We start from the raw sequence: 27,326 nt of genomic DNA on the forward strand, positions 1-27,326 counted from the left end.
TAAATACAAAAGTTGCAAAGAAGTGAGTAGAAATACGGGTCACAAGCATTTTGCAAAATGTGGTCGCAAAATGCTGCGGAAAAAACAGATGCTGAGAGTTTTCTATAAGCAAGCATTAAAACTGCATAAAAAAATGAAGGTTCTGATGTTTTGACACTATTTTAGTCAGATGATAGTACTTCTAAAAACAAACAAACAAACAAAAAACCCTTCCTTGCTAGTAAAAGATAGCTCAAGAGGACTCTCAAATTCACTAACCATTGGTAGGTGTGTAACAGTCCAAAGCCACGAAGAAAAGAATAACGTTTTTTTTTAAATGTTTGCTTTATTTCTTGTTCTGTTTCTTGAGCATGTAGCTTTTCAGCTTCTGTAAGCCAGAATGCCCATTGAAAGCAGGTAGCAAAGGATCTAGATATAGTTCTTGTTGACATGAGTGTGAAAGCATTCAGTGTATTGCATGGGAAAAGCAGGTAGGTAAATACTAGTCAGTGTTTAACCCCCTTGTTTTTCCTCTCAACCACTGATATTAGAAACAAAAAAAACAACTAGAAGAAATTAAGCCAATAGCGGGAGGTGCCAAGATATACCACTGTATTGGTTATTTCGAGAGCTTCCTTGCATTAAGAAAAAACTTCAAAGAAATTATTTGAAATATGATGATGACACTTTACATATGGATGCCCATCATTGTTTGAAATCACCTTGATGCCAAGCGTTTGTATGAAATGGTCCAGATTTGCAGGAGTATTTTTGTAATCGCTGTTTAAAGGTACTTCGGGGATCTGACAAACCTTAGATCCCTGGTTACTCGCATAGAAGAGTCAGATCACATCCTTGGAAACGTAAATGAACTCCTGCATTTTGTTAGGTCTGTGAATTAATTGTGTAAACTAGAGTAGCCAGTGTAAGTTTTAATGTAGGGACTTGCTGAGTAGTAGCAGTTGGAAACTAGTTACTTTGATACGTGACGTTTTTCAAAGCATACATCTACAGTCATGTTCCATTCAAAATGTGGCTGGACCCCCACAGCAGATCAGTGTGAGTTTGTACTACAGAAAGTGCAGAAGAGATGTATGAGGCAACGTGCAGCTATATGGATTACATCTTGACCAGTCTTCATCAAAAATACGAAAGAGAAGCTGTCAGCTGAAAAAACATCAACACGAGGCAAGGGTTACTCATCAGAAACTCCTGCTTTCTGCCTACTTTATTTGCCTGTAAAGTAGAAGAATGTTCAAATTTGAAATCAACATTTTCATCTTCTATTTATACAAGATTTGTCTTTCAAACTTGGAATGCAGACTAGGAGTAAAGGAATAGGCTTAGTATAGGAACGATAGCGCGTTTTGACTTTTTGCTGTAAACTGCTTGGTCGTGGTTATAAGTTTGCAGCTCTGCATGCTTCTTAGAATTCTGCGTTTATGGATTTGCCTTTAGTTGCATGATTTTGACATCCTCTATATTATTGAAACTGTATATGCCTTAATGTTTGTTTCGGGGAGGGGAAGTGATTAGAATGTGTGCTGTGACTGCTCTCTAACTTTTTTATCACTAGATTTTGTGCCTTGTTTCTGTCAATTTAGTTAGTCTTTTACCACAATTTTGATAAATAAAACTTTATCAAATGAGACATGGAATTCCTCTCATGTATACCTATTTTTAATCAGTGTTGTGAACGCGAGGAAAAATTTTTTTCTAATAATCATCATGTTACTTGATTAAAACAATCCTTACTAAATGTAATGGTAACTTTAAAAAGCACGCAGCATATATTTTACTGTTTTTTTACAGTGTTTTTTTTCTTTTAATACAATTATACTCAGTGCTTCTATTGTAATTTTTTGATGTGGCAGCTCTTTTTGTAATTACTGCACTCTCATAGGTATACTTGTGATTATTTTATTAGGAAATTCCTCCCTACGAAACAAAAGGAGTGATGAGAGCCAGCTTTTCTTCAAGAGAAGCAGATAATCATACAGCCTTCATTAGAATAAAAACAAATGCCTCAGACAGCACAGAATTTATCATTCTCCCTGTTGAAGTAGAAGTTACAACAGGTTTGTAGAAAACTATTTATTGAAGTTATTCAACTTAATTTACTTTTAACTGAGTAATAAAATGGTAACTTTATTTATTTATTTTTAAGCCCCAGGAATCTATTCATCAACAGAAATGCTAGATTTTGGTACACTACGAACACAAGGTAAATTATATTTCAGGTTTCCAAGTACTCTCAAGGCAGGGGAGTCCAATTATCTTAGTACTATTCAGGGTTGCTTGTGGGATAGTGATTCTTTAAGAGCCTGATTTTCAAAAACAGGGCAAAACTGTGTTGAACCTCTGCACAGATGTATTTACCTGTGAATGGATACAAGCAAACAGTAGTTTGCACATCTGATTGGAAGGCTAGTAATGAGACGTGGAAAACCAGCATCAATATACTTAATACTGGTACCTGCACAAGTTTTATTGATTTTCAAACTCTGTTAGGGAATAGTAAAGGTGTTCTAAATCAGATTTGCTGTTTGATTTGATCTTATTTTCTCTTTTTTTTGAAATGCCACTTAAACATTTGTGCCAAACGTTTTATATTTTTAATGAGAATTGTTTAGTGAAATCAAAAAATTTACATTATACACATGGAAAAAAGTAGTACAGCTGATGGTATATTTCAAAACTGTAAAAGGGTTTATATCATTATAGAAAAATAGTCCATATCGTCTTTCAGAAAAGTGATATAGCTCCTGAAGTATTTTTCCATGCAGCTTATTCACTTAACATGTAAAGATTTTTAAATAAGCTCAGTTTCTGCTGAATACTGGTGCATCTGACAAAAAAATCATTCATTGTAGCATTATTAGCCTGTTCATTTCTTGATGTTTTAGAAATCTGAGTGGTTAACTGAAGTTTATAATGTCTACTGATACATAAAAAATGCAGTTTTAAAGTGTGTCAGATTCCTGGGACTAGGTATTTTTGACTGGCTATACTGCCATATTAATCTAACTTTTAACACACTTAATATTTTCAACAGCAATTGATTAATATGAAAAACTAGCTAGTGCAGATTGTTGTTTGTGTAATATTTTTTTTGTCAATATAGCCTAATAGCCAGGTGTGTTTTTTGTTCTTTAACAGACCTGCCAAAAATTTTAAATCTGCATTTATTAAATTCAGGAACAAAAGATGTGCCAATTACAGTAAGTTTTCTTTCCTTTCAATTTGAAACTTTCTACTTGGATTTACTTCTCATTTAAAAAAAAAAAAAAAAAAAAGTATTTCCAGATCACCATATGGTGTTCAGAACTGGAAGCTAGATGATATGTGGCTGAAAATATAACTTTGTAGTCGGACAATAAATAATCTGTATGCATGGTAGAACTCATTTGCTTTGTAGGATCATTTGAACAGTTATTTCCATGTTTATAGGTTGTATCTTCAGTATTTCGATCCCCAGGTCTATGGGATTCTCTTTCTCTGCCACAGACTCCATGAGAACGTGTAAAGATTGTGGGCTAGTGGTCGTCCAACGTGTTAATTTAAAATGAGCAAAGAGTAGCTTTCAAAAGCAGATTGTACAAAGACCGTTTTCTTGAGTTTCTCTCTCTGCTTTTGTAGCTTGAAATATGAAAAAAGGCCTGGGAACCTTGTAGAGCCCTCTCCAGTGAGATCACCACAGCTGCAGATAAAGTGCAGACAGCTTTAAAACATCAGTTTTGGGATATTTTACTTGCTGTTTTTATCACCGAGTTTTGCTTCTATGCTGCTCACCCACCTTCGTTCACCTATGCCTTTCTCCTGTGCAATTCTTCTCATTGCCCACTATTTTTCTCACTTCTTCCCACTTCCTCTCTTTTCTTCTTTCTTTTGCAGATTAGTTGTACAGTTAGCTATGCTTTTTCCCAGTGCAGTTCAAAAAGGATATTGAAATGTTGAGAAGAAACCAGAGGAGGCAAGAATGACTGAAGGATTGGCAAAAAGGCCTTACTGAACTCTTGGAGTGCATTACAGTGTTTTTAAAGCTTGTGTCTATAACAGTGGGGAAGGATGTTTTTGTTAGACCTCTATTATTAAAATATAAAACAAGATATTGGAAACTGAGGCTAGAGAAGTTTAGGTTAGAAACAGGACACGCGTTTTTAATAACAAGGATAACTTTCCACTGTGATAATAGTCCATTGCAATGCTTACTAAATTATTACTCACTGGCAATTTTTAAGTCAAGACAAACTCAGTGTCGTACAAACAGGATTTAATTCATGGAAGTCCTAATGCTTATTACGTTAGTGAGATTAGATGAGCCTATAAGGTCCCCTGTGGGCTTTGAAGTTGTGAACTGCATTCCGTGGAGGGTGGTTATATGTTTTAATTTAAAAGTTGTTTTTTTTTTTTTTAAACCTATCTATAATTTTTATAACAAGATGGTTGGAAAATTTCTTAAATGATTTTTCCAGCTATGCCTGTTCTCTTATGTCATGTCTGTCATCTTAGATTGACCACATTTTTGGCATATGGACAGTACGGACAGTACATAAAGCATGAGACATACTTCCTGAATACAATACAAATAACTTTATAGTAAAGCCGTCAGTATCACTTCTGATAACATATTACCCACTTCACACTTCTTCAGAAAAAATAATCTGTCCATTTGTTTAGGTTATTGTCTCTGTGGTACCAGAGGCTATCATTTGATATTATTTAATATCAATATTATTTAATAAAAAATATTATAATATTTTTCTGGATTAATTATCCAGTGTATCAAAGCAGTGAATTTGAAGGTTTTGAAGACTTTTAGAACTCAGTTTTGCAATGATAAAGTTACCTCACATCTGTCCAAACATGATGTATTTTCCAGTGTGACGCATATGGCATTATGCTCACGCATCCCTTCTGACATACACCAAGTGCTGTAGATAATAATTTTGGAAGTCAGTAGTTCCTGAATAAGGAACAGTTTTGTTGTGATGTTTGCAGGCTGTGTAACCTTCACAGCATTTCAAGCGCTGTGTAAATTTCTGCTGCTGTGCCAACCAAATTTCAAAATGATCAGCGTAAATAAAGAATTTGTGGAAGGAATCTTGCGAATGGAGTGTTTCTAGGAAAGCTTAAAAAACAGATTTCTGACCCTTTGGAGCTAGAGTTGAAAAGCAGTTGAGGCAGAGCTCTGTCACAAATTTCATCTTAATGTCAGAAGAAAAGGCCAGGGCTATATTTAGCGTATGTTTAAGCCTGCTGCTGGAGGAACTAAATATCTTCAGGTCATCTGTGCATGAGAGACCGCTAATAGCGTTGTTGCCAAAGCTGTAGTTGTTCTGGCTTTAAGTACTTAGTCATACTGTCATGTCAAACAAATTGGTTCAGGAAAGTAAGTCAGGAAAATAAGTCCTTTTTTTTGAGTTTCAAAACACTTTCTAAAAACTTCCTTATTTGCATTTCGTAGAATTTTCCCCGCTTTGAGGAAGAATCATTTTTATTTCATGACTGGATGAGCTTCTGTCATGCTGTAACAAACCATGCAGTCAAAAGTCTGATAAATTTGATTGCTGATCACTTTTTGTCTGTCCCTTCTCTAGAATGAAAGTGTCATGTTTCTTTAATGGAATTTAAGCCCATTTGATTGCTAAAAGCAAAGGCATGCTCTTGAATTTCTGCTTATGGTTGATACAAAAAGAACTCGGAACTTTAGGAGACCTGTATGTCGGAGTTCTAGCCATTTGACAGTAAAAACGTGTATAAAAAGAGTACTTGTATGGATTTTTGTCACAATTCGGATACTTCTGAGCACGCTGTGTTTCTCTCTTTTTCAGCCTGTGGGTAGTAGTGTACTTCCATGTTATGTTTCCGGTCTTCGTGTATCCAAGACAAAGTTGTCAAGGGAAAGTTAACTTAAAGGATTGAAGTCCAGTAGTAGTTCATTTCCAGGACTGTTCTGGGTGGTGCTATATGGTTTTACTTCATTTCCTGTGAAAGTCAAGCTAGTTGCGTCCCCTTTAAACTGAAGCTGAAGATCAGCTGACTAAAAGACTGCATTTGGAAGTGAAGAAAACAGTGCAGAGGTAGTTCTGGCGCTAAGGGATGGAGCCTTAGTGCTGCTTGCATCCACATGGCTATTTTGTCTTGCACTGGGGTAAACTTGGCTTTACTCTCTGTAAACAAAAGTCCCTGGCTTGCTCTGTCCTGAAGCCACGTCCAGACGTTTTCTGGCAATGTGCTAGGTGGACAAGCCACAGCTATACTTGGGAGCGTGCTGAGAGTTGAAGCAGTGTGGTTGATTGTGTGCCAGTGTTTGAGCCCATGCTCTTTTCCTATTTTCCTGTGAAAATAGGTATAGTCTGAGAGTCCTGGAATCGTCTTAAGTTTTTCGCAGTTAGTGTTGCAGTTGCACAATAGCTTTCTTTGTCATGTCCTCTAGAATGTTTAAGGTCCGTTTGCTTTCTGCTGTTGTGTTAAATGTTGAACGTGTTTTCACACAGCAGGGACAGGAAGCAGGAGTGGGCAGTCCATGGGAGATCCATGTGCTAATGAAGCATGTCTCTCTGAAATTCTCATTCCCTGTAGAAGTTGCTATTAGGAGGTTTTCTGAGAAAACTGGTGGTACTAGATTTTTTTTTTATAGAACTTGGTTTTGCATGTTTTGTTATGACTTGCTCTGTAGAGTCTAGTTTTGATGATTTGTAAGACGCATCTTAGGAAACTGCTTTTGCTCAGGCAAATTGAATGAGTTATAATTTGAGGAAAATGAAGCTGAAAGGATTGTTTAAGGAAGTTGTCTTTTTCCCGTAGTCGTCTGTCTTCCGTATTTCCTTTTATATCATGTAATCAAACAGTGAATGAGAAATGTGCACAATACAGTTAAGAAATTCTCAACTAAACAGTAGTAAATTCCTTCCTTAATTAGATTCACCAGCTGTAGACAATTTGAGTAAATCTATCGAGATTTTTTTTTTTTTGCACTCATGTGGTTTGAGAGATGCACCTCTGAAACCTGACATTTGTCTACCACAGGCTAGCCTTTTGAATGTTTCTAGTTTGGTTCACTGAATGCGATCAGCATAGTTTCAAACGTTAATTGAGAAACAGCCTTTGGCATGAAAAGAGCTACTAGAAATGGTTATCTTTTTTGCTATGCAAAAGCTGTGAACTGGGTTGCGATTTTGGTTTTGTCTGCTTTAAGAGTTTTTTTGGGAGGCAGGGGGATTCCTTATTTGTTTTGCTGTTGCATTTTTGTAAGGGACCGCAAGATTTCAGTTTTGCAATATGGAATTTCATTAGAAGGAGATTGTAATACTGAATTGACTCATGAAGAGCAGTATCAAACATCTGTAGTACTTGCATGTAAATGGGTAATAAAGCTCAGTACTACTGATCCAAAATTCAAAATCTTCCAGTTTGAGGTAATAGATGATATTCATTAGTTGCAGTAGTAGTCATGCCCGTTTCCTCTAACGGTCCTGGGGTCTGCAGAACATAACTCTATATGCAAGATTTTACGGCTTTTATTTGCAAGAAAGAATAGCTCAGCTTGAAATAGCTGTAATTGGTTCCGACCACTGGTTGTCTGTCCTGCTTCTCTCTGACTAAGAGAGGCTCAGCTGCTTATGAAGCAGGTGCTGGACCTCTGCAGTCTAGTATAAGGTAAACCAGCACTCATTTCAGTTTCCTTAATAAAGCATCTTGTAATTTGCAGCAGTTTAGCAGCTGCTACACAAGCAGCTGAGCTGTTCTTGCAACAGAAGACAGCTGGGGAGCAGAGAGCGTGGCAGCCGTCCCAATTTTAAGTAAAGTAAGAATAAGAGCATTTAAATGCTTGATTCCCAGTTCCTATCTGGGAATCTGTCTAGCTAGATCTGTCTAAGGACCTCACCACCAATCTTCGTAGATTCTTCAAATATTAAATCTGTAATTCTGCAGCTAATAACTGACAGAATTCCTGTTCTGGTCATGCCCAATTCACTTTTTAGTTTATAACAGTAGCCCTCAGTACAAAAACTGATCTTGTAAAATGCCATTGCAGAGTGACTGTAATCTCATAGTCACAAAACTGTTCTCGGCACAGATAATTTTTTTTTTCCTGGCAGCTCTGCAGACTTAGCATGGGATCAGAGGCAAGCTAGGTTCGTCTTGCCTTATGTAGCATCACCATTAATTACACAAGTTAGTTAACAGCTTTGTTAGTGAGTCAACCAGAAACAAATACTCTGTAGCTATTTTAACCCTGTAGCATTAAGAATAAAAAAATAAGATCTTATTTAAACAAAAAAATCTTTTTCTCTGGTTCATTATACAAGCATTTTATAGTCATGTTTCTGTCCACACTTCATCCAACATTTCCAAAGAGAATTTTCTATTGCCTCCTTTCCTCCATGCTGACTACCTGAGTAATTTGCAGGACCTGAAGAAAAATTCTGCAGTATCTTATAATGCTACTTTGTTATAGGGAAGACAGACCTGTAAAAACTCAGCAAAAAGTAATTGCAGTTATAACAATCACTTTATAGAATGCATGAAAGCTGTACAGTGCGTTAACAATGATATATTTACAAGTGCTTAATATTTTGATTCTGTTTAGAGTGTTAGACCTACACCACAGAATGAAGCTATAACAGTACATTTCAAGCCAGTTACGTTAAAAGCCTCTGAAAGTAAATATACCAAAGTTGCAAGTATTAGCTTTGATGGTAAGTACTACTGCTCTCTTCTTGGGACATTTCAAATTCTTCTTAACGTTTACTGAAACTTTGTGAATTATTTTCCAGTTCTCTTAAGAAAATTGTTTGTCATTTGGGGGGGGGGGAGGGGAATAAATTTTCCTACCTGGAAAGGGCTTACATTTCTTATTTCTTATGTTATTTTCGAAGGGATCATTTCTGAAGTCACACACAGCAAGTAACTTAAACCAATAACAAATAAGATTGAGAAGAGACGAACTCCTAAGCAGTTGTGTGTGTAAAACTGAATGAATGTAGATTTCTATGAAGCATAAGTGATATTCTTACATTAAAACAGTAATTGTTTAAAATGTATTGTTAGTCCAAGCAGACACCTGCTTTGAGAAATCCTGACAAACCAGGACATGTTCCTCGCGATATATAGATTAGAAGATAATACATCACTTGGATTGCCCTTTGATCTTTCACAAACTTAAAAAAAAAACTCCAACATTTTTTTTATTTCTAAAAAAAAATTTATGTTTTATTTGGAATGCCACCAAGATGTAGAACCCTGACATGCTCTTGAGAATCTTACTCTGAATGTCAGCTTGTTTTATTTTGCTGTCTTGCATGTGTGTTAAAGAAAAAGGGATGGAGAGAGAGTGGCAGAACCTTTCTCTGGTTCCTTTCCTACAAGGAGATGGAAAGAATGCTCCTACTGACTTTCATTGATACCTTCACGGAGGAAGTATATTGGTTCATCTCCCTCCTAGATAGTGTTACCATAAATATTAGGCTGACGTTTTGGGGAAAGGCACCTCCATTTTTATTGAAGACTTTAATCAACCGTTAGAATGCTGTTGACCAACTCAGAAGTTGCAGCTTTAAGTTACTAGTTGGTGCTGAGTCAGCCTGGATTGCTTAAAAATGGAGGTCTATAGATGCAATGTTTTTATTTCAGATAGACTTGATTTTAAAAGTTGCATGGATAGAGCATTAAAGTTTTGTTTACTAATTAACACTTTACCTTTAAAAAGCTTGAGGTTTGTAACATGAGTGAAATATATTTTAGCTTACGAATTAGTTTTGGAATAGTTGAACTATGTCAACCTGGCATAATAGGTCCAGTTTTTGAAACTAGAGGGAGTTTTGTATGAAGGCCTACCAGCTAAAGTATTGTAGATTTTGGAAGGAATGGTAGCTGGGGAAAAAAATCCAGTAAAGATTGCAAGTAGCTTGACTATATTGACTGGTGACTTATTTTCAGTAAAGCAGACCCATAAGTGATATTTGCTCTTTCAGCTGTCATAATATATATACAGGTGCTTTAAGGATTGGTGGTTCCCCCCAGCCAGATTTGAATTCCTTGACTGTGGTGTTTCTACCAGGGTAATGCTGTTTGTTCTGTGACCTTGGAACATACCTGTAGGCTTCTTTCTTAGGCCTCATAGAGTCTGTGTTTTTACAAGGATTCTGGCTATATTTCTGTAAAGTTTAGACTGTCTTTATTAAAACGTTGCTGCGTTCTTGGCCCCAAGTTCTGCTTGTTTGGTAGTTTTAAATAAGGAGTCTAGCCATCTCAAGTTTCTGGTCTGTCGGTGGAGAGATGGATATATCCACGCTTTTAAGTGGGAATTCAGCTCACCTAGTATCTGAATTATCTTCTGGACCTACCTGAGTTACTTCTTTGTCAGGAACAACTAGACAGACTTTCCTAAGGTAGATATGCCTGAGTTAGTAAGTTTATCTGCTATCTGGAGTTAAGGGGGAAGAATTCAGAACTCTGATCTCTTACTAGATTTATTCCACACTGGTGGTTCTTTGAAATTTCCTTAAGAACCGTTTTCTTCTTCAGTGATGCTTTATCTCTGGTCTGTCTCTGTGCTTTTGTTTTCCCACTCATGCTAGTCTAACCTGATAGATCTTTTTTTTTTTGTCTGCTCTAACAAGCTTCCTATATTCTTGTGTGTACAGCATCAAAAGCAAAAAAAGCATCACAGTCTTCTGGAAAAATAACTGTTAAAGCAAAAGAGAAGAGCTACTCCAAACTTGAAATACCATATCAAGCAGAAGTATTGGACGGGTAAGCTTACAGTAGTTGAACGTTGCTCAAAAACTAAATGCTAAGAATTAGCTGATGCAGAGGGGAATTTTAGCCTTTTATGGGGAAGGAGGTGATATAAAGAGGTGGTGGTGCCTGTGTCCTGTAAATCTGGAGCTTGTTTAGAACTACAATTACTGGTTTGAAGTTTTTCTGTTCTTATATTAGTAGATGCAGTAGCCTTAGTAATAAATAAGCTAGTGTCGGGGGTTGGATTCAGAGTGTTCTTCATGATTTGTTTGTCAGAGTAGTTGAAGGCTCTGGTGAGACATCCTCAGCATGCGGCATTGGAAAGCTTTCCAGTTTTGTTTTTGCTATTCTATCACTATAATCTGAAGCGAGGGTAGAGAAGATCGTTTCAAGCAAAATTCTGGGAAAACTGTCCTTATTTTGTTTTTTGTTGCTGAGTTAAAAAGTATGGCTAAGTTCTTTCTAATTATAGCTCACACGGGGTGATAATTTGTTATCAACAGAACTGGCAGAGTATTTTAAAGGTGAACAAGTAAGCTAAACCTTACATATCAGAATTTTTTGTGCTGCAGATGCCTGATTTGGATAAAAAGGAACATATGTGATTTGCAAAATATCTTAAGAATCCAGCACTTGTTTTTAGTCCTCCTAATATGCTGAGTTACACACTTTCTTATCTCAATGGGATTATTGAATCATCTTTGTGTCCTTGTAGCACTAATATATAGTGTCAGCATGGAGTGGGGTATGTACCGTTTTTTTGCTGTGGGATTGGAACGGGTTCTATTCTTTTGTGCAAGAAGAGCAGGTTGTTTTTGAGGAAGGTTTTCAGTTTTTAATACTTTCTTTTCTTGTAATAGATACTTAGGATTTGATCATGCTGCCACACTCTTTCATATCCGTGACAGTCCTTCTGATTCCGTGGAAAGACCAATCTACCTAACGAACACATTCAGTTTTGCAGTCCTCATACATGATATTTTGTTACCAGAAGAAGCAAAAACAATGTTTAAAGTAAGCCCAGTTCCAATGGAACAGTTTTCCTAGTACTAAAAGTTTAAACATGCTCCACTTTGTTAAATTCTAACTTTGATCTTCATTCTTCACTGATCCAGGTCCAGAACTTCAGCAAACCTGTCTTAATTCCACCTAATGAATCCAGATATATTTTTACACTTCATTTTATGCCTTCCACATCATCTGTTCATATAGATAACAATATTTTACTCATCACCAATGCTTCTAAATTTCACCTTCCTGTCCGAGCATACACAGGGTTTTTAGATGTAAGTATTTTCCTTTTTTCTGGAGACTTTAGTCTAATTAGAAACAGAGTTCACAGAACTCATTTTAATTCTTTATTCCACTTGTATAGGAGGATGGCTTTTTAAATTTCATTGTGATTTTACAAATAAGGAAAATGTCAGCAAAAAAACCCTCACTTCACCAGTTTTTTCCATAAACAGCTTCTGTTACTGCTGAAAAAGACCTTTCTGTTCCCTTTAGTTTTATGTAGCAAATGTGTAGAACTTTGAGGCTGTCACAGTACTGCTATATTTGATTTTTTTTTTTTAATGCATTTGTTAATCAGTTTAGAGTTTACTTTGTCTGTAAGGTAAGCTAAAATGCCTTTATTAATCTTTCTAGTACTTTGTACTGCCTCCAAGAACTGAGGAACGATTTATAGATTTTGGAATATTGAGTGCAACAGACGCTACTAGCATTTTGTTTGCAGTCATCAACAGCAATCCGATAGAGGTAAGGATCAATTTATTTTTAGTTTTCCTTTTAAAAATTTTACATCAGTGTTGTTACTGAAAATACTACATTTTGTTCTTTTTAAGCTGGCTATAAAAAGTTGGCATATTATAGGGGATGGTTTGGCCATAGAACTCCTAACGACCGAAAAAGGAAACAGAACAACAATAATTGCAAACCTTCCTGAACTACAAAATGCTAGTGCATCAGATCAGTCTTCAGTAAGTAATCCTTTGAATCCATCGCTTCAATATAGATTTAGAAGAAAAGGAAAAAAAGACAAATTTATGGGGTTTTTTATAGCTCCTCTTTAGCAGGGTTTGGGGTTTTTTTGTGTTTTAAGAAGTTGTATTATATTCGGGTTAGTTAAGTTTTGAAAGGGAAAGATTCGGAGACTGTAATCTCCATGGCCTCAGATGATACTAACCATTTTTAAGGGAAGAGTGGAATTTACCAGCACAAGGAGTGTTTAATTTTTGTATTAATTAGTTCTGAGATAGAATTTTTCTTGTTTTTTTTAGCATTGACAGATGTGTTTCAAACAGACCGACTTACAGAAGTAGGGGGTTGTTGGGTATGTTTCTTAGTGAAATTTGTTTCCGTTTAATGGAAGACTCTGTTTCTACCATTTACAGGTGATACTAACATCTGGTTATTATGCTGTGTTTAGAGTAAAACTAATAGCAAAAGAACTCGAAGGAATCCATGATGGAGCTGTACAAATCACAACAGATTATGAGGTATATTTATTGTATATTCACTGGTGCTGCACAAATGATATATATATATATATATATATTTTTTTTTTTTAATATGAGCGTGAGAAAGAATAGGTTCAATAAAGCAGGGAGGAAGGTGCCAAATATTTTGGTTATCTTAATATGAGGATTTTTTTCTTAGTGGTCTCATATGTTGTACTGTAAGACTTTATAAACTGGCTGAATTAACTCAGAAAAGTGGTTGGTGAGTATAGCAACTTGTGTTAATTTGTACTGTAAATGGTGTAAAGCATGAAGTTTTAAGAGTTGTATTAGTGGATGGATTGCAGTACCAGGGAGAAGTTGACCTTAGAGGAAATGATAGTAGTGCTACTGATGCTGTATCTTCTCTGAAGGAATGAAGAATGACTTTCATTATGCGTTTACCTGGCTTTCAGAAATTTCCATTTCAGTTTGACGTGATGCTTTGAGGTATGGGTCCGTGTGAGCTTCAGTGGCATGACACGTTCTCAAAACATCAATGCACGAATCTTTTCGGCGTGACACATCCCAGCAATGTACTTTTTTGATGCATTGTCAGTTACTAAATTGAGCTATAATTTTCAAGGCTTTTTGTAAAAACTCAGTGTGAAAATAGGTTTGGAAAAATGAGTTTGCTGACAATTGATGCAGCAGAGCTCTTCCACTGAGGTTAGTAAAAGAGAGAAGATCCAGTTAATTCTCAAATTCAGAAGTATTTCCTATTGATATTAATAAATTTTTTCTCAAGAGGGAGAGATTCTAATACATACTGGAATGATTTAGTATCATTGGGTTATATATCACTATCTTTGAGTTATATACGCAGAAAAAAATAAACATGATGTTCATGCTGTGCTTATGAAGTCAGAAAATGATACAGCTTATTGTGTGATTCTGATGAAGCTACAGAAAATAGGAAATTCTTAATTTCTGCCAATTGTCTGAGACTTTTAACTTTTTTTTTAACGTACATGCACGTGTGTGACCCTTCAGTATTAGAATCTGAAGCATTTCGTTTTCTTATTTGTTCTTACAAGTCTCTACCAATAGGGTAAGGATCTCGTTATTGAGATCCTTAGTATTTGCTGTATTACTGTCCCTTCTACGCTCCTTTTTCTAACTCTAATTCTATCTCAGCGTCTTATCATGACTTTTAATGCTTTTTGAGAAGTTAGTTTATCCCCTTTCCTCATATTCTTTTTTTTTTTTTAAACAAAGTCCTGCTATCCAACAGAATAAGCCCCACTCAAGTAAGACTGTATGAGGTATATGTTGCCCCGTTGCAGAAGCCTGTATTTTAACGTTGCTATTGTGTTCCATGTAGAATGATGCCAAGTGTGACTGAGCAAAGATGCACTTCCTATTTTTCGTTAGTATTGATGAAGTGAACAGCTAGCCAATGTTTTTATTTGAGAAACCATTTTTAGAAAGTTTTCTGTGATCAAATTTTGAAGAGACAAAACTTGTGATTGGGATTGAATGCTGAAATGACAATATGACGTGACGATTTTGAGTGTGACGATCTGTGGTGACATTTAAATCATGTCTGAGTGTCAGGTTTATATATACATTTGAAACACGATTTCTAGAATTTCAGGGTTTTGTTATTCTAAGCAATGGAGCAGACATTTGAAGGCTGTAATCAATGTATTTTTTCTAAAATTTCTTGTTCTTTCTTTCAGATTTTAACCATACCAGTAAAGGCGGTAATCGCTGTAGGCTCACTGACTTGCTCCCCAAAACACGTTTTTCTTCCACCATCCTTTCCAGTAAGATAATTGGTTCACAGCATTAAATATTGCCTTTTCTATTTGTCTGTCCCTTTCAAGAGAAACCACTTTCTTGGATTGTTACGTGTTGTCATATTGCTGGAGAGTTTGTGCTTCTGAACTCTTTAAGACACTGCTTGTCACTGTTTTTTTCCATGTGTTCCAAGCATGTTCCTGGGAAGTGACATGTCTTTCGTCCCTGCTCCTGCAGTAATGTTTACTCAGGGAGCACCAGAAGCAAATTCTTTGCTCAGGGCTACACGTTCAGGCAGCAAGCCGTTATACCAGTTAATATTTACTTCTCCACTTGGCATTCAGCATAACCACGGGAGTGTGGGCAATTGAGCAATACTGTCTTTACAATTGGCGTTTTACCCAGGTGTGAACTTCATGTGAATTTCTGATGAGTGGAGAATGTAGTATGATCAAAAATTATTGGGAAAGGGATTAAAAATTGAAAGAAAAAATAGAAATGGTAGTAAAAGGAGTTGGAGATGATGTGACAGAAATTACTCGGGCAATTTCCTGCAAGGGTAAAAGGTCAGGGATGTGAATCTAACTTCAGTATGTTTTGAAAAACACTCAAAAGGGGGAATGCTACAGTCTTTGCTAATGATTGTTGTACAAGTTTAGGAAACGTTTAAAGAAATACTTGACTGGAGAATGTGTTATGTTAGAATAACAAAAGAGCAGCTATACTAAAGAATCAGGCATTCTGGAACATGGCAATAGCAAAGATCTGAGAGGCTTGCACCTCTAAGCTGTGTTTGTCACCTAATCTGGAAATCGGTCACTTCTTGCAGATCAGTTTGTGCTCAGTATCTTATTCATGTTGCTCATAGCGACCACCTATCTGAACAGACTGGTCTCATTTACACTATAGAAACACCTGAAGCAATCCCTGGCTTGGTGCCTATTCCGCAAGCGTACTCCCACCACTCATCCACGTGACCATGTTCTGTTTCGTGCGTAGCCTAGCCTAGACTCCTTTAAAAAAAAGGTTTCGTGCATGTTGTTCAGAGCTGCCTTCAGTATGTAACCACTCCGCCACAGCACCATACTTGGCCAGGAAGATTTTTCTCAAGCTTGTCTTGACCTGGAATAAGGGTCTGGACTTCCTCTGGCCCTTGTTTGGATTCCTTTGGGGTCTGAGAATTTTTACAAGTTTTTTAAAGTTCTTTCTCTTTCTTTTATCTCACGGTAATGACTTTTTTCCCTCCTTACTGCTGCTAAGAGGCTAGTCCCAAAGTATACTTACCTGATGGTTGTGAACATTCCTGCATTTTTCAGTCCAGAATTATTCCTGGCCACTTTGTAACTATTTATTCTAAGTCAGCACTGTCCTTGAGCTTAAGTAGGTCTCTTCTCTCTTTTCAACACTTGACATTAGTATAAAACAGCAGATCTGCTGTGGCTTCCTCTTACTAAGTTAAAAAAGCCATTTTTCCCCCAATCTTCCTCTCGCTTTGTATGCTCTCTATTTCCCTGCTCGTCATTCCGATCATCGTCTTCATCTGCAGCAGTCTGTCTTTTCTTATGTGAGTGATCACACATCTACATAATCATCTGAGTAAAGTCCTAATTTAGTGAGACTATCTCAAATGACCCATGGTGGAATTGCTTCTGTGTTTTCTTGTCTGTACTGCATAGTCTCAATCTGTCATGGGATCAACAACCATATACAGTCCTTCCTTTTCTCTACCTGCTCTGTCTTTTCAAATGGGTACAGTCAAGCCTTAAAATAAACCTACCTTAAAATAAATTTCTTATTAGATTCTAAATTCACTATCTTGTGTTTTCAACTATTGAATTCGATCCTGTTCCCCTATTCAAGATCAGTAAGTCAATTTGTATGCTATCTTGATTTTCAATATTCTGAAAACACTTCTTAACTTTGCAACATCAACAGATTACTCTTATCTTTTCCTGCTTCTTTGTACCAAGGGAATTGATGAAAATATTTCTAGACCAGTCTTCTCCCACTAATTATTTCACCCTGCTTCTTCCCTTCTTTAGAGCACTGTCTGTCCTTCAGATGGCTCCTTGCTCCTGCTGCTGATCTTACAGTTTGTGTACTTGAAAGTAATTTTTCACTGGCACTTTGTCACGCTTTACCTCATAACCGTTAGGTAAACGATCCTTTTTTGAAAAGGAAATGAAGTAGGGCTTGTCAGAGGAAGATGCTAGGCTTACCCAGTTGATGGAGGTTTGTTACTCATGGTGTTCTATAGGTGAAGTTCAGGCATGGTCATTTCTACCTCCTGTTCAGTTTAACAGCACTATGCTATTTAGCAAATTATTCTTGTGGTTTCTTTCTCTCTGCAGTTGCTAATATTGAGACTCTTTTGATATGTTACTCTTTCCTGAGGCCACAGTCAAACTTTGACCCTGCAAAACGCATCTCTGCTTCAGTCCTTATTTTGAGAAATTTAAAAAAAAAGGGGGGGAAAAAAATATTTGATTTAAGGGAACTTTAAATCCTCCACTCCTGTTCATTAGAAGATAGTCTCGGACATTTTTATTTTTTAATATATCTTCTGCTCTGTATTCACCAGAGCTGGGCTTTGAGATTAGGTGAAAAACATGACCCACAGAGTCACTTACAAGTGAGGTCACACTGGAGTGAGTTTGAAAATGGGTAGGGAAGGAGATGCTCAAGCACTGTAATGACCCTAATAATGACATAGCATTACATTTTGCATTCTATGCTTTACAGGTCAATTAATGCTTGCTTCAGAAGACGAGGCAGGGTGGAAAGGGGTGGAAAAGAATTCCACTGTTGTTTGTTGTTGTTTTGGATTTTATTTTTAATGTTGTATTATTATCTGGTATCTTGTTGCCATTGGAGACAGGAGGGTGGGTTTTACCTATGTTTTAAAACGCGCTATGTCACCAGGAGTATTTATAATCTGCAGCTTCAATCTACTGTAATCCTTTCAGATTATTTCTGATTTGTAGGAGCTACGTACTAATCTGTTGTGAGAAGCTTGAAGCTTGTTTTCCTTTTGTATTAGGGAGCAGAGAAAACCACTTTTCCCTTTCCTTTCATGTTTTGGGACTTTTTTTTTTTTTGAACATAAATTGGTTAAATGTAACTGTCATCCTAGCTGTCCAAAAAACTTAAGACCTCCTTATTTTGAAAGAGGGGGGTGAGTTGCGTTTGGAAGTAGATGGAGGAAAGAATGTGAAATCATAGAAACACGTTTCAAAGTGATAAAAGTGGCTTTTGTTTATTAGATTGCTTTAACTCTAAATTTATTACTTCAGCTCTGCCATGGTCCTTGCCGTCCTGCATAACTAGACAAATGTACTAGGGGAAAAAAATATATCATACAGATGTATTTCATCTTTTCTTTTCTTTAGGGGAAAGTAGTCCACCAGAGCCTGAACATTATGAACTCCTTCTCCCAAAAAGTGAAAGTACAGCACATACGCTCCCTGTCTGAAGATGTGAGGTTTTATTATAAGAGGCTAAGAAGTAATAAAGAAGATTTAGAGCCAGGAAAAAAATCAAAGGTTTGTTTGTGCCTTTTTTCTACAAGTTCTCTCTCGTATATAGTATATGTAAATTTTCATGGCCATCAGAAATCTTTTCCATTTTGTCTTTGGTTACTATGCGTTTTGTTAATTGATCTCTCATATCTGTTTTGCAGATTGCAAATATTTATTTTGATCCTGGTTTACAATGTGGGGATCACTGTTATGTAGGATTACCTTTTTTATCTAAGTGTAAGTAACGTTCACCTTTGCAATTAAAAGCTTAAAAAATATATATTAGTTTTCTACCTAAACAATAATTTTATCTGAATGATTTAAAAATACGTTATATTTTAAAGCGGAATCTAAAGTTCAGCACAACTTAGCAATGCAAGAAGATGCATGGGATTCTGACTGGGATTTGCATGAGAACTTGTTCAGAGGCTGGATGGAAATTAAAGAGAACTCAAGTCATAAGTAAGTGTTTTACCCTAGTTATACCTCCTCAGCCCCTAAATCACTAGATAATTCTGTGTTATGTATGATAGATAAAGCATACAGGTTTTTCATATTGTAGTGTTTTTTGAGTGAGGACTGAAAAGGAGTTACTCAGCCTGCTCTGAAAAAACCTGTAGAGAAAAAGCTTAAAAAAAAAAAAAACAACAAGGTTCTGTTTGACTTAAGGAAATTAACTGGAGCGTGCTGCAGTTTCTGAAAAGGTGACAACAGCAGCAGTCACTATTTTACAAAAGTTTCATAAAGCAGATGATATTGTTTGTTCAGATCCCTGCTTAATTTTTTTTGACATAGTAACCTTAATAGCCCTGATTACTGTGGGATTTTAAAAGGCTATCTTCTTCTGAGAGCATTATATTTCAGTGAAAGATCAAATCATCTGGTAACTATCTAGAAACTATTTCTGAATAAGTAGCAGTTTTAGCAAAATATATAATGCTTTTTAAAATTAACCAGCTATCCAAGGCATCCGTTAGGCAAAAGAGAAAGTGTGTGTCCTTAGGAGTAGAGCAGGCGATCTGGCTTGGGTATTTGAAGCCTTCCCAAAATACTTTCCTAGGTTTGAAGTCTAGCGTTTTGTCGGTTTTGCTGAATGGAGAGCTCAGTACTGTTAGTCTTGTTTCAGCTCACAGTGGAGAACTTGTGGGAGAAATGGAATCAAGTTTATGCTATTTTCTGACCTATGCAAAAGAATCTCATTCAATAATGGAAGTAGTAGCTCACACGAAGTGTGAATAACTCACAAGTTTGTCTTGGATTTGTTAGAAGTTTAGGCACATGCTCCATGTATCCATCACAGCTAGAGTGCATCACACTTACTGTACGTTACGCATGTACAGTCACAGTATGTTCTGGGATATCTGGGTGTTATTTTGGAAATAGTTTGTAGTAGGACTGTTTTCTACTGCTTATGACCTTTTTTAAAGGTCAGTCAGTCGTTACATATCTCTAGATCTCTGAAAATATATTTTGGGTTATTTTTGTTTACTGATCTGAGTCAAGCAGATTTCCAAATTTGTTTCTGCAACAGTAAGAGCTAAGTACTTTCTAATGAAAGATAAAATTTCATGTCTCACTATCCAGAGGATAGTGATTTAAGAGAAATGCAAATACTGCAAGATTTATGCTGTACATAAGTCCGATCACGTTTTCTGTTCATCTTCCATAAACAGGCCCTGGTAGAGTTGTGAATGGATGGGTGTTAACAACAGCACTAAAGTAGCAAATATCTTTAGAATGTTTGGGTTGGTCTGCTATAGCATATTTTGGGGGTTTCTTGTTGTGTTTTTTAATAGCAGTACAAATGACCAGAGCTCAAATATTTTCCTTGTGTATGAATGTAATGGACTGTGTTTTTTCAAATTCATACTGTTTTCAGGGTGATTCTAAGCACTTTTCTTCTTCCAGGCTTACTTTTTCCAAGTTTTTGCCATTTCACTTTCATAAAATAAGATTTTTAATACTTTTCCAGACTGACTGCTATATTTGAAGTAGACACAGATCTTCAGAAGGCTGTCCATTTGAAAATCACGGCAGAAATGGCCTGGCCTTCCATACTCAGTTCACCACGCCATTTAAGCTTCCCGCTCACCAATACAAACAGTTCATCAGTAAGTTATTGTGTTGATAGCATCCTTTTATAGGGACTGTATTTTTTATGACTTCTTGTAATTAGAATTAACCCAAATGTGAACTTAACAAAAAAAAAAAAAACCAAAAAACCCTGTGTTTCTGATTAGGAAGAAGAAATTTTTCTAGAAAATCCAGCTGACGTTCCTGTGTATGTTCAATTCCTTCCTATAGCTCTGTATTCTAACCCATCCACCTTTTTCGATAAACTATCAGAACGGTAAGTATTATTTTGAAGTATTTGGGACTTTCTCGCTCTACTGCAAAATGCATTTTACAAAACATAAATGCAGTCTTTGGCAGCTGTGTTGGCCGTTTCAGTATTGGCTGCTTTTAGAATTTGGATCACTGGCCCAACGGGAGCGGAATCTAGGCTGATTGTCACCAGAGGGTCCCTCTGTATTCTTTTGTTGTTGGCCATCTGGGGAAAGCTGATGAGCTAATACGATGTTCACATTTCTTCCTTAACTCAAAGTCTGAGGGAAGAAATAAGAAAAATCACACGACCCTTTCCAGCTGTATATTGTTTTAGTCTTACCACAAGTTCTTGCTTTGTGCTAAGATCCATTATATGTACAAATATGTTATGATCTCCCTTGGTTTGGGGGGAAAAAAAATAATATTTTTATTTCAGGTTTAATATGAGTAAACCAACAAACTTCAATCTGAGGACTCTAGAGTTCCAGGTCTTCAGAAACTCTGTAAGTATTTCATTACATTCTTTAGATATTGGGAGGAGGAAGAGTTAAAATATATATATATATATATATATATATATATATATATATATATATATATATATATATATATATATATATAGTGAGGGGTTGCTAAAATATTCCTTCAAGTTTAATATTACTGTGTGTGTGAAAAATGTGATGCTTATATTGGATGTTTTCAGGGAAATAGTAAAAGTAGCATTTCTTCAAATGTAAGTTATAATCTGTTTCACTGTATGCTTATTCTTTAACAGGACTGTAAAAATTACAGAAGGAACTATATTGACTCACTTCTAGTCATTCTCTGACTGATCTTAAGCATAGTGGTTGCTATTTCTAAAATTAGCTAAGTATTGGGTTTTCTATTGCTTTGTTCTTCATTTTAAACTTGCTTGAAATTTTGTGGACAACCTTAAGCATATACTTTTTTTATATAGGTCTTGCAACATCCTGAACACTTTCTCATTCAATATACGTGCATTTTGCTCCTTCATTTGCAGTTAGTTTTAGATTAGCAATTCAGTGCTTGCACTGAGGCGAATTTAGCAAAATATCGTGCTTTCAATAGCTCTTCTATTTGAAATTTGCCTTTTTTCCCCCCTTTCTCTCCTATATTTTGCAAGGAAAGTGTTCTGAAAATGTTTTAATAGTGGAACACAGAGGATAGAAAATGATGCATAATGGCTTAATGCTAATTTAGCGTTAGAAATACATTTTAAAAAAAACTTTTGAACTTCTAGAGCGTGAGAGCTTTATGAATCCACCTGTAAATGCTTTAAGCTCAGTTGCTGTGTTCTTTTGGTTATTAATAAGCACAGCTGGATGTAATAATAGAGAATTTCTTGTACTATCTATTCTTTTTCTCTGGCTAAAAGATACAGTAGTTTTGAGAGATGTGATTTGTTTCTATTTCTGAAATAGAAACAAATATTTTGTAGAGAAATAATTTAGTATGTGTGACAAAATAACGACATGCTATTTTGGCCCAAGTAGCAAAATAGCAGCTGTAACATGATTTTCTTGTCTGATCCAACTCCAGTTGGCTTTCAGATCCTTCAGGTTATATGAACAACTGGAAGGGAAGTTCTGTTTCATACTGGAACATTGTAAGCTTATGTATATATTTTGAGGGAGAAGAAAATGTCCTCCGGTTAGCTTTTAGTTTAAAAAAAAAAAAAACTTTTGTGTAATCAGTTCATTAGGTAGTACACTTCTTATGGAAAAAAAAAATCTATTTTCTAGCTAAAATAACATCAATTCTATTACATACTTGTAAAAACTTCCTATTTTAAAAGGTGCTATTTGTTTGTTTTCCCCACTGTCTTAAGGTCCAGCCACTGCAGAGCACTGTAGGACTTACAAAGGGCCTGGCTCGGCATTCAGTTTTAAACCTAATATTAAAACCTGGAGAGAGAAAGTCTGTCAAAGTAAAATTCACTCCAGTTCTTAATAAAACTGTTTCATCATTAATTGTTATCAGGTATGATAGATATTTCTGAACTGAGTTTGAGTTTTTGATGCTTATTGTTTATACATAAGGTCATATTTGTGACCAGCTGTCAATAGGAGACTACCACTTATATGAAAGTAACAGTGGAATCATAGGTATCTGGATAAACAGATTTAGTTTAAATGTAATTATATGTTTTACAGTAGTTAAACTGTATTCAGTATATACTTTCTGCTATAAATATATAGCCCACTATTATGCTTAAATTCTTAAATACATAATGTCTTGAAAGTAGGGGCTTAGTTACAGGTGCCATTTGTGAGATCCAGGTGCAATGAACATCTTGTAAAGAGGAATTCTGAATAACTGCATTTACTGTTTGAATGAAGTGTAGTGATTTTAATATGATGATGACATACAAACTATAACTACAACCTCTGTTTCTTCTTTTTTTTTTTTTGGTGTGCTTTGTTGTGATTTCTTAGGCTTTTGTCTTGCAAATACTATGTATGAAGATATACACAATTTTCTTCCATACTGTGGGGAATTATCCGTGGGGCTGCTTATATCTCTGTCTCCCAGGATTGGGGTATAACTTTGTAGTCTGTAGAAATTGTTTTCAGGAGTAACAGACTGCATAATTCTTTTATGAATGTTTTTCCCTATTTTCTGCATGCACAGGAATAATTTGACTGTAATAGATGCCATAATGGTACAAGGACAAGGAACAACTGAGAGCTTGAGGGTTGCAGGCAAACCTCCTGGTCCAGGAAGTTCTTTACGCTTTAAAATCACAGAAGCATTATTAAAAGACTGTTCAGAAAGTGAGTACTACTTGAACTACTGTGCTGAACAGAAATGCAATGATTTTTTACATATGCAACTTAAAATATGTGTGTGGAAACAATTCTTCCCTCTTCTAGTGCCCCAGAAATTTAATTCCTTAAAAATATTAAAGTTGCTTCTTAATTTAAGCCAAAAAAAATTGACCTTTTTCATTTTAAGAAGATAATTAAGAAATCTAAAAGTAAAATAAATGTCCTTCCTCCACTAAAATTCAAGGTAGAGGAGATGGAAATTCTACTGGGATAACCTCTAGTTCTTAAATGTAAGTAAAATTGAATCATGGATGAAACTTTCTATGCGTTTTTCCTGACTCCTTCAGAATCTACATGCGCGAGGCCAACAGGGAAAAGGGTAGAGTGAGTTCCTTTATGAAAATGAAATCCCAGGCAAATTCTGTTGTGGGTTCAGGGGGATTAGGAATGTCATCAGATTTTTTTGCTCCGTGTCCCAAGCTTGCTTCTGAGAGGAGGGTTGTGGAATACCTGTATTTCTACTGGTAAAGGAGGTTTAGTCTTATCTGGTATTAAAATCTACTTTATTACTTTGTGGATTTTTAGGCATATTTATAAGGTGCCATGTTAATTATCATCTGAGATTTTTCTGATTTGGGAGGATGTGTAGGAAAAATTCAAGAAGATCTTCATCGCTATCTCCTACACATTGTAGCTTAGGGATTTTTTTGCTAGTAAAATGTGTGCAAGTCAGCAATGGGTGTCATTTTTTAAGGCACAACCTCTGCAGTGATATTAGTATATCTATTTACTCTGTTCTTAGGAGAACAAAAGTATCTCAGAAATAATATTTTTAATTCTGTTAGTGCTGGGACTTTGTTCACAGAGTATCACTATGCTAACCAGTAGATCACACAACTTTACAGCTTAGCACTACTGCCTCACAAAAAATCACCCATCAGAGGTTTGGGATTTTGTTTTTTTTCCCCTGGTGGGTTAGTGCTCTGGAGCTGTACATGTGCTCCACCTTAATGGTGATGAGAATCTGGCTGAAGAGCTCTTCTCCTGCAGATTATCCAAAGATGTCCATGGGCCTCGCTAGTCCTCTCTCCGGAATGTAATATTGACAGAGCTGTCTCTTCTGCTTTAATCTATGAATATAGTGAAGGATATCAGTTTAACACAACACTAATTACCTTGTTCTGTTTGTTTCTAGAAATGAAATTAAAAGAACCAAATTTCACACTGAGAAGAACATTTAAAGTGGAAAATACAGGGCAGCTGCAGATTAGTGTGAAATCTATGGAAATCAGTGGATATACGTGCGAAGGATACGGATTTAAAGTAGTTAACTGTCAAGAGTTTGCACTAAGTGCCAATGCCTCTAAAGACATTGTCATACTGTAAGTGTATTTTTTCTTACATGCATTTAGATGGAGTCTTACCTCAGGAATTTTGTATTCCTTGTTCTGTTTTGGAGGAAATTTGTCTTGGTTAAATTCTGGGGTTTTTTACATAAGTTTTGAAGGTGTTTTTCTTATACGACTTAAAAAGTGAAATTTTTCCTCTGTTCATGTAAACACTGTTTGGGGGGGTGGGGGGTTGGTTTTTATTTGTTTGTTTATTTTTTTTTAAGAACTTAGAAGATTTCATGACTGACTATAACATTACTTTTGTCACTATCCAGTAAATGTAACTGAGTTGAAATAGTGCTACTATGCAGCTTTTTACGCAGTTCCTTCATTTAGGGTGTGAATGCATTTGAGATCTAGATTTGCATATGTTTTTGGTGCATTGCAGTATGTGGAGAAGAACCCTTGGTCTAAGGATTATTATCATAGTAGACAAAATATCCAAGATTAAAATGCTGTACATTTCCTTGATTATGATGATTAATTCTGCAAATTTTTAATGTAAAAGATCTCTGCACCAAAAAATCATCGATTAACATTGTTTGGATTTAAGGCTAATTATTTAGAATATGCTATCTAAAAAGTTCAGAAGATGATGCTGTTATGCAAGAGGACATACAAGATATTGCGGGCAACGAAACATCGCTAGTGTTTCTGCAACAGAAAGCGCAATCTTAATTGCGATGAGACAAGAACATAGTGATGATGCCTTTTTGAAAAGGCATCTAGTTTTGATTTAATTTAGTTTTTGATTTAAGATTAATGTTTAAAAACTTTACAGCTCACGTGGCGATCAGCTCCGTTGCTTAGTTGTAGCCAGTGTTAATTTTTCACCACGTTCATAGATTATTATTTTTTCTTTTTAAACAGATTTGATCAAAGCTTAATTTTGTTATTAAAATACATCTCTACAGGTAGATCAGGGAGGTGCTTATGAACATAGTCAATTGCACCTTGAACTATTTGAAAGATGTGCATAAGTATTCTTAAGCAAATTGTGTGGCTGGTTATTCGTTATACTGCTAAGGCTATTTGTTATAAATGTTTGAATGAGGTGTCAGTCATGGCAGTAATTGGCATTTTTTTAAAGAATGACTCTGAATAGTGTAAGTTGTTTGGAACTTTTGTGCCCTTCGTATGAAGGGTTCTAACATGCTTCATTTTGTTTTCAGGTTTACACCAGATTTTACTGCTTCCAGAGTCATCCGTGAATTAAAATTCATCACTGCAGGAGGCTCTGAATTCATATTTGTCTTGAATGCCTCTCTTCCATATCATATGTTAGCAACATGTGCAGAAGCGCTACCCAGGCCCAACTGGGAACTGGCACTGTACATAGTCATCTCAGGAATAATGAGGTAGTGTATATGTCCGTTCTTGTCAGTATATGTATGTGAAATACAGCTGCTTGAATACAGATTACAGAGAAGGTATGAAAGTGTTCAATACACGTTATAATCAGCCTAAAATAGAATAGGCTGAGGTGGAAAAGAAGAACAAATTAAAAAACTACTGTGGGTTTAGTGTGAGCAGTTTAGCATTGAGAAATACTAACTTTTTTCACTCAAAACGAAACAAAATAACATGCTTATTGATTGGGCCCATTTCCTTAAGTAATACATGTATACTCCTGTTAACTCAAGTAATGTGGGGTTTGGAGGGTTTTTTGTTTTGTAGAGGGGGTGGGGGGCTTTTTGATTTGTTTGGTTTTTTGATAACTAAGCAAGCCAGAGTTGCATCAAATTTGGCGTTAGAACACTGTAGTTACCTTAGAGGTTGAAGCATCCTTTTGTAGCATTGTGCTGTAGGGAAAATATGAGATAGTGACTTTAATGAGCTTAACAGATGCTATGGATGAATTTAACTTTGCTGCCATTTGTATGTGACAAACAACTGGTGATACTAATAATGGAATTTCTGAGAACCTGAAGGTCGTTATTTGTGATGCGAACTCTCAGGGGTTATGCAGTAGCGTATTAGTGCACTTTTTTCTCATCAAAGAGAGATATGTTAGCTGTGACTGAGATTTGAGATGAAAATTCCACGGCACTTGCCTATTCTAACCTCTAGCTGTTTTTATTTTTTGAAATCTAAGGTTATAAATAATACCTACCTCCTCATCTCCTGAGTGTGAGACACTTTCCCCCAAGTGCCCTTACCTAGAGAAAACCCTACCATAGAAACATAACCAATAATAAAAAATGCTTTTTCCCTTTTTCATTTGCATTAAACTTATATCTTAGAGTGTGAAATGGCATGCTACTGTAGATGTCTGTGATGAAGTAGTGGTTTCCCTGGGTGGTGCAATCTGAACTATTATCGAAAGCCTTT

The 27,326-nt window shown here is 35.9% G+C and overlaps 1 protein-coding gene across 1 annotated transcript in view; it reads left to right on the plus strand.

The window, feature by feature from the left end:
• TMEM131 (transmembrane protein 131) overlaps positions 1-27,326 on the plus strand; it is a 101,825-nt gene that overhangs the window by 54,984 nt on the left and 19,515 nt on the right. Inside the window, exons 9-29 of the mRNA XM_068923541.1 lie at positions 1,907-2,057; positions 2,147-2,203; positions 3,139-3,200; positions 8,576-8,684; positions 10,632-10,740; positions 11,589-11,742; positions 11,844-12,014; positions 12,376-12,486; positions 12,573-12,707; positions 13,122-13,226; positions 14,909-14,995; positions 18,359-18,511; positions 18,649-18,724; positions 18,832-18,949; positions 20,460-20,598; positions 20,728-20,837; positions 21,252-21,318; positions 22,665-22,816; positions 23,468-23,610; positions 24,800-24,986; positions 26,168-26,353. Of these exons, the coding sequence (XP_068779642.1) occupies positions 1,907-2,057; positions 2,147-2,203; positions 3,139-3,200; positions 8,576-8,684; positions 10,632-10,740; positions 11,589-11,742; positions 11,844-12,014; positions 12,376-12,486; positions 12,573-12,707; positions 13,122-13,226; positions 14,909-14,995; positions 18,359-18,511; positions 18,649-18,724; positions 18,832-18,949; positions 20,460-20,598; positions 20,728-20,837; positions 21,252-21,318; positions 22,665-22,816; positions 23,468-23,610; positions 24,800-24,986; positions 26,168-26,353 (2,582 nt within the window). The remainder of the gene's footprint in view (positions 1-1,906; positions 2,058-2,146; positions 2,204-3,138; positions 3,201-8,575; positions 8,685-10,631; positions 10,741-11,588; positions 11,743-11,843; positions 12,015-12,375; positions 12,487-12,572; positions 12,708-13,121; positions 13,227-14,908; positions 14,996-18,358; positions 18,512-18,648; positions 18,725-18,831; positions 18,950-20,459; positions 20,599-20,727; positions 20,838-21,251; positions 21,319-22,664; positions 22,817-23,467; positions 23,611-24,799; positions 24,987-26,167; positions 26,354-27,326) is intronic.

The sequence above is a fragment of the Struthio camelus genome, chromosome 1 (genome assembly GCF_040807025.1).
Source record: "Struthio camelus isolate bStrCam1 chromosome 1, bStrCam1.hap1, whole genome shotgun sequence".
NCBI lineage: Eukaryota > Metazoa > Chordata > Aves > Struthioniformes > Struthionidae > Struthio > Struthio camelus.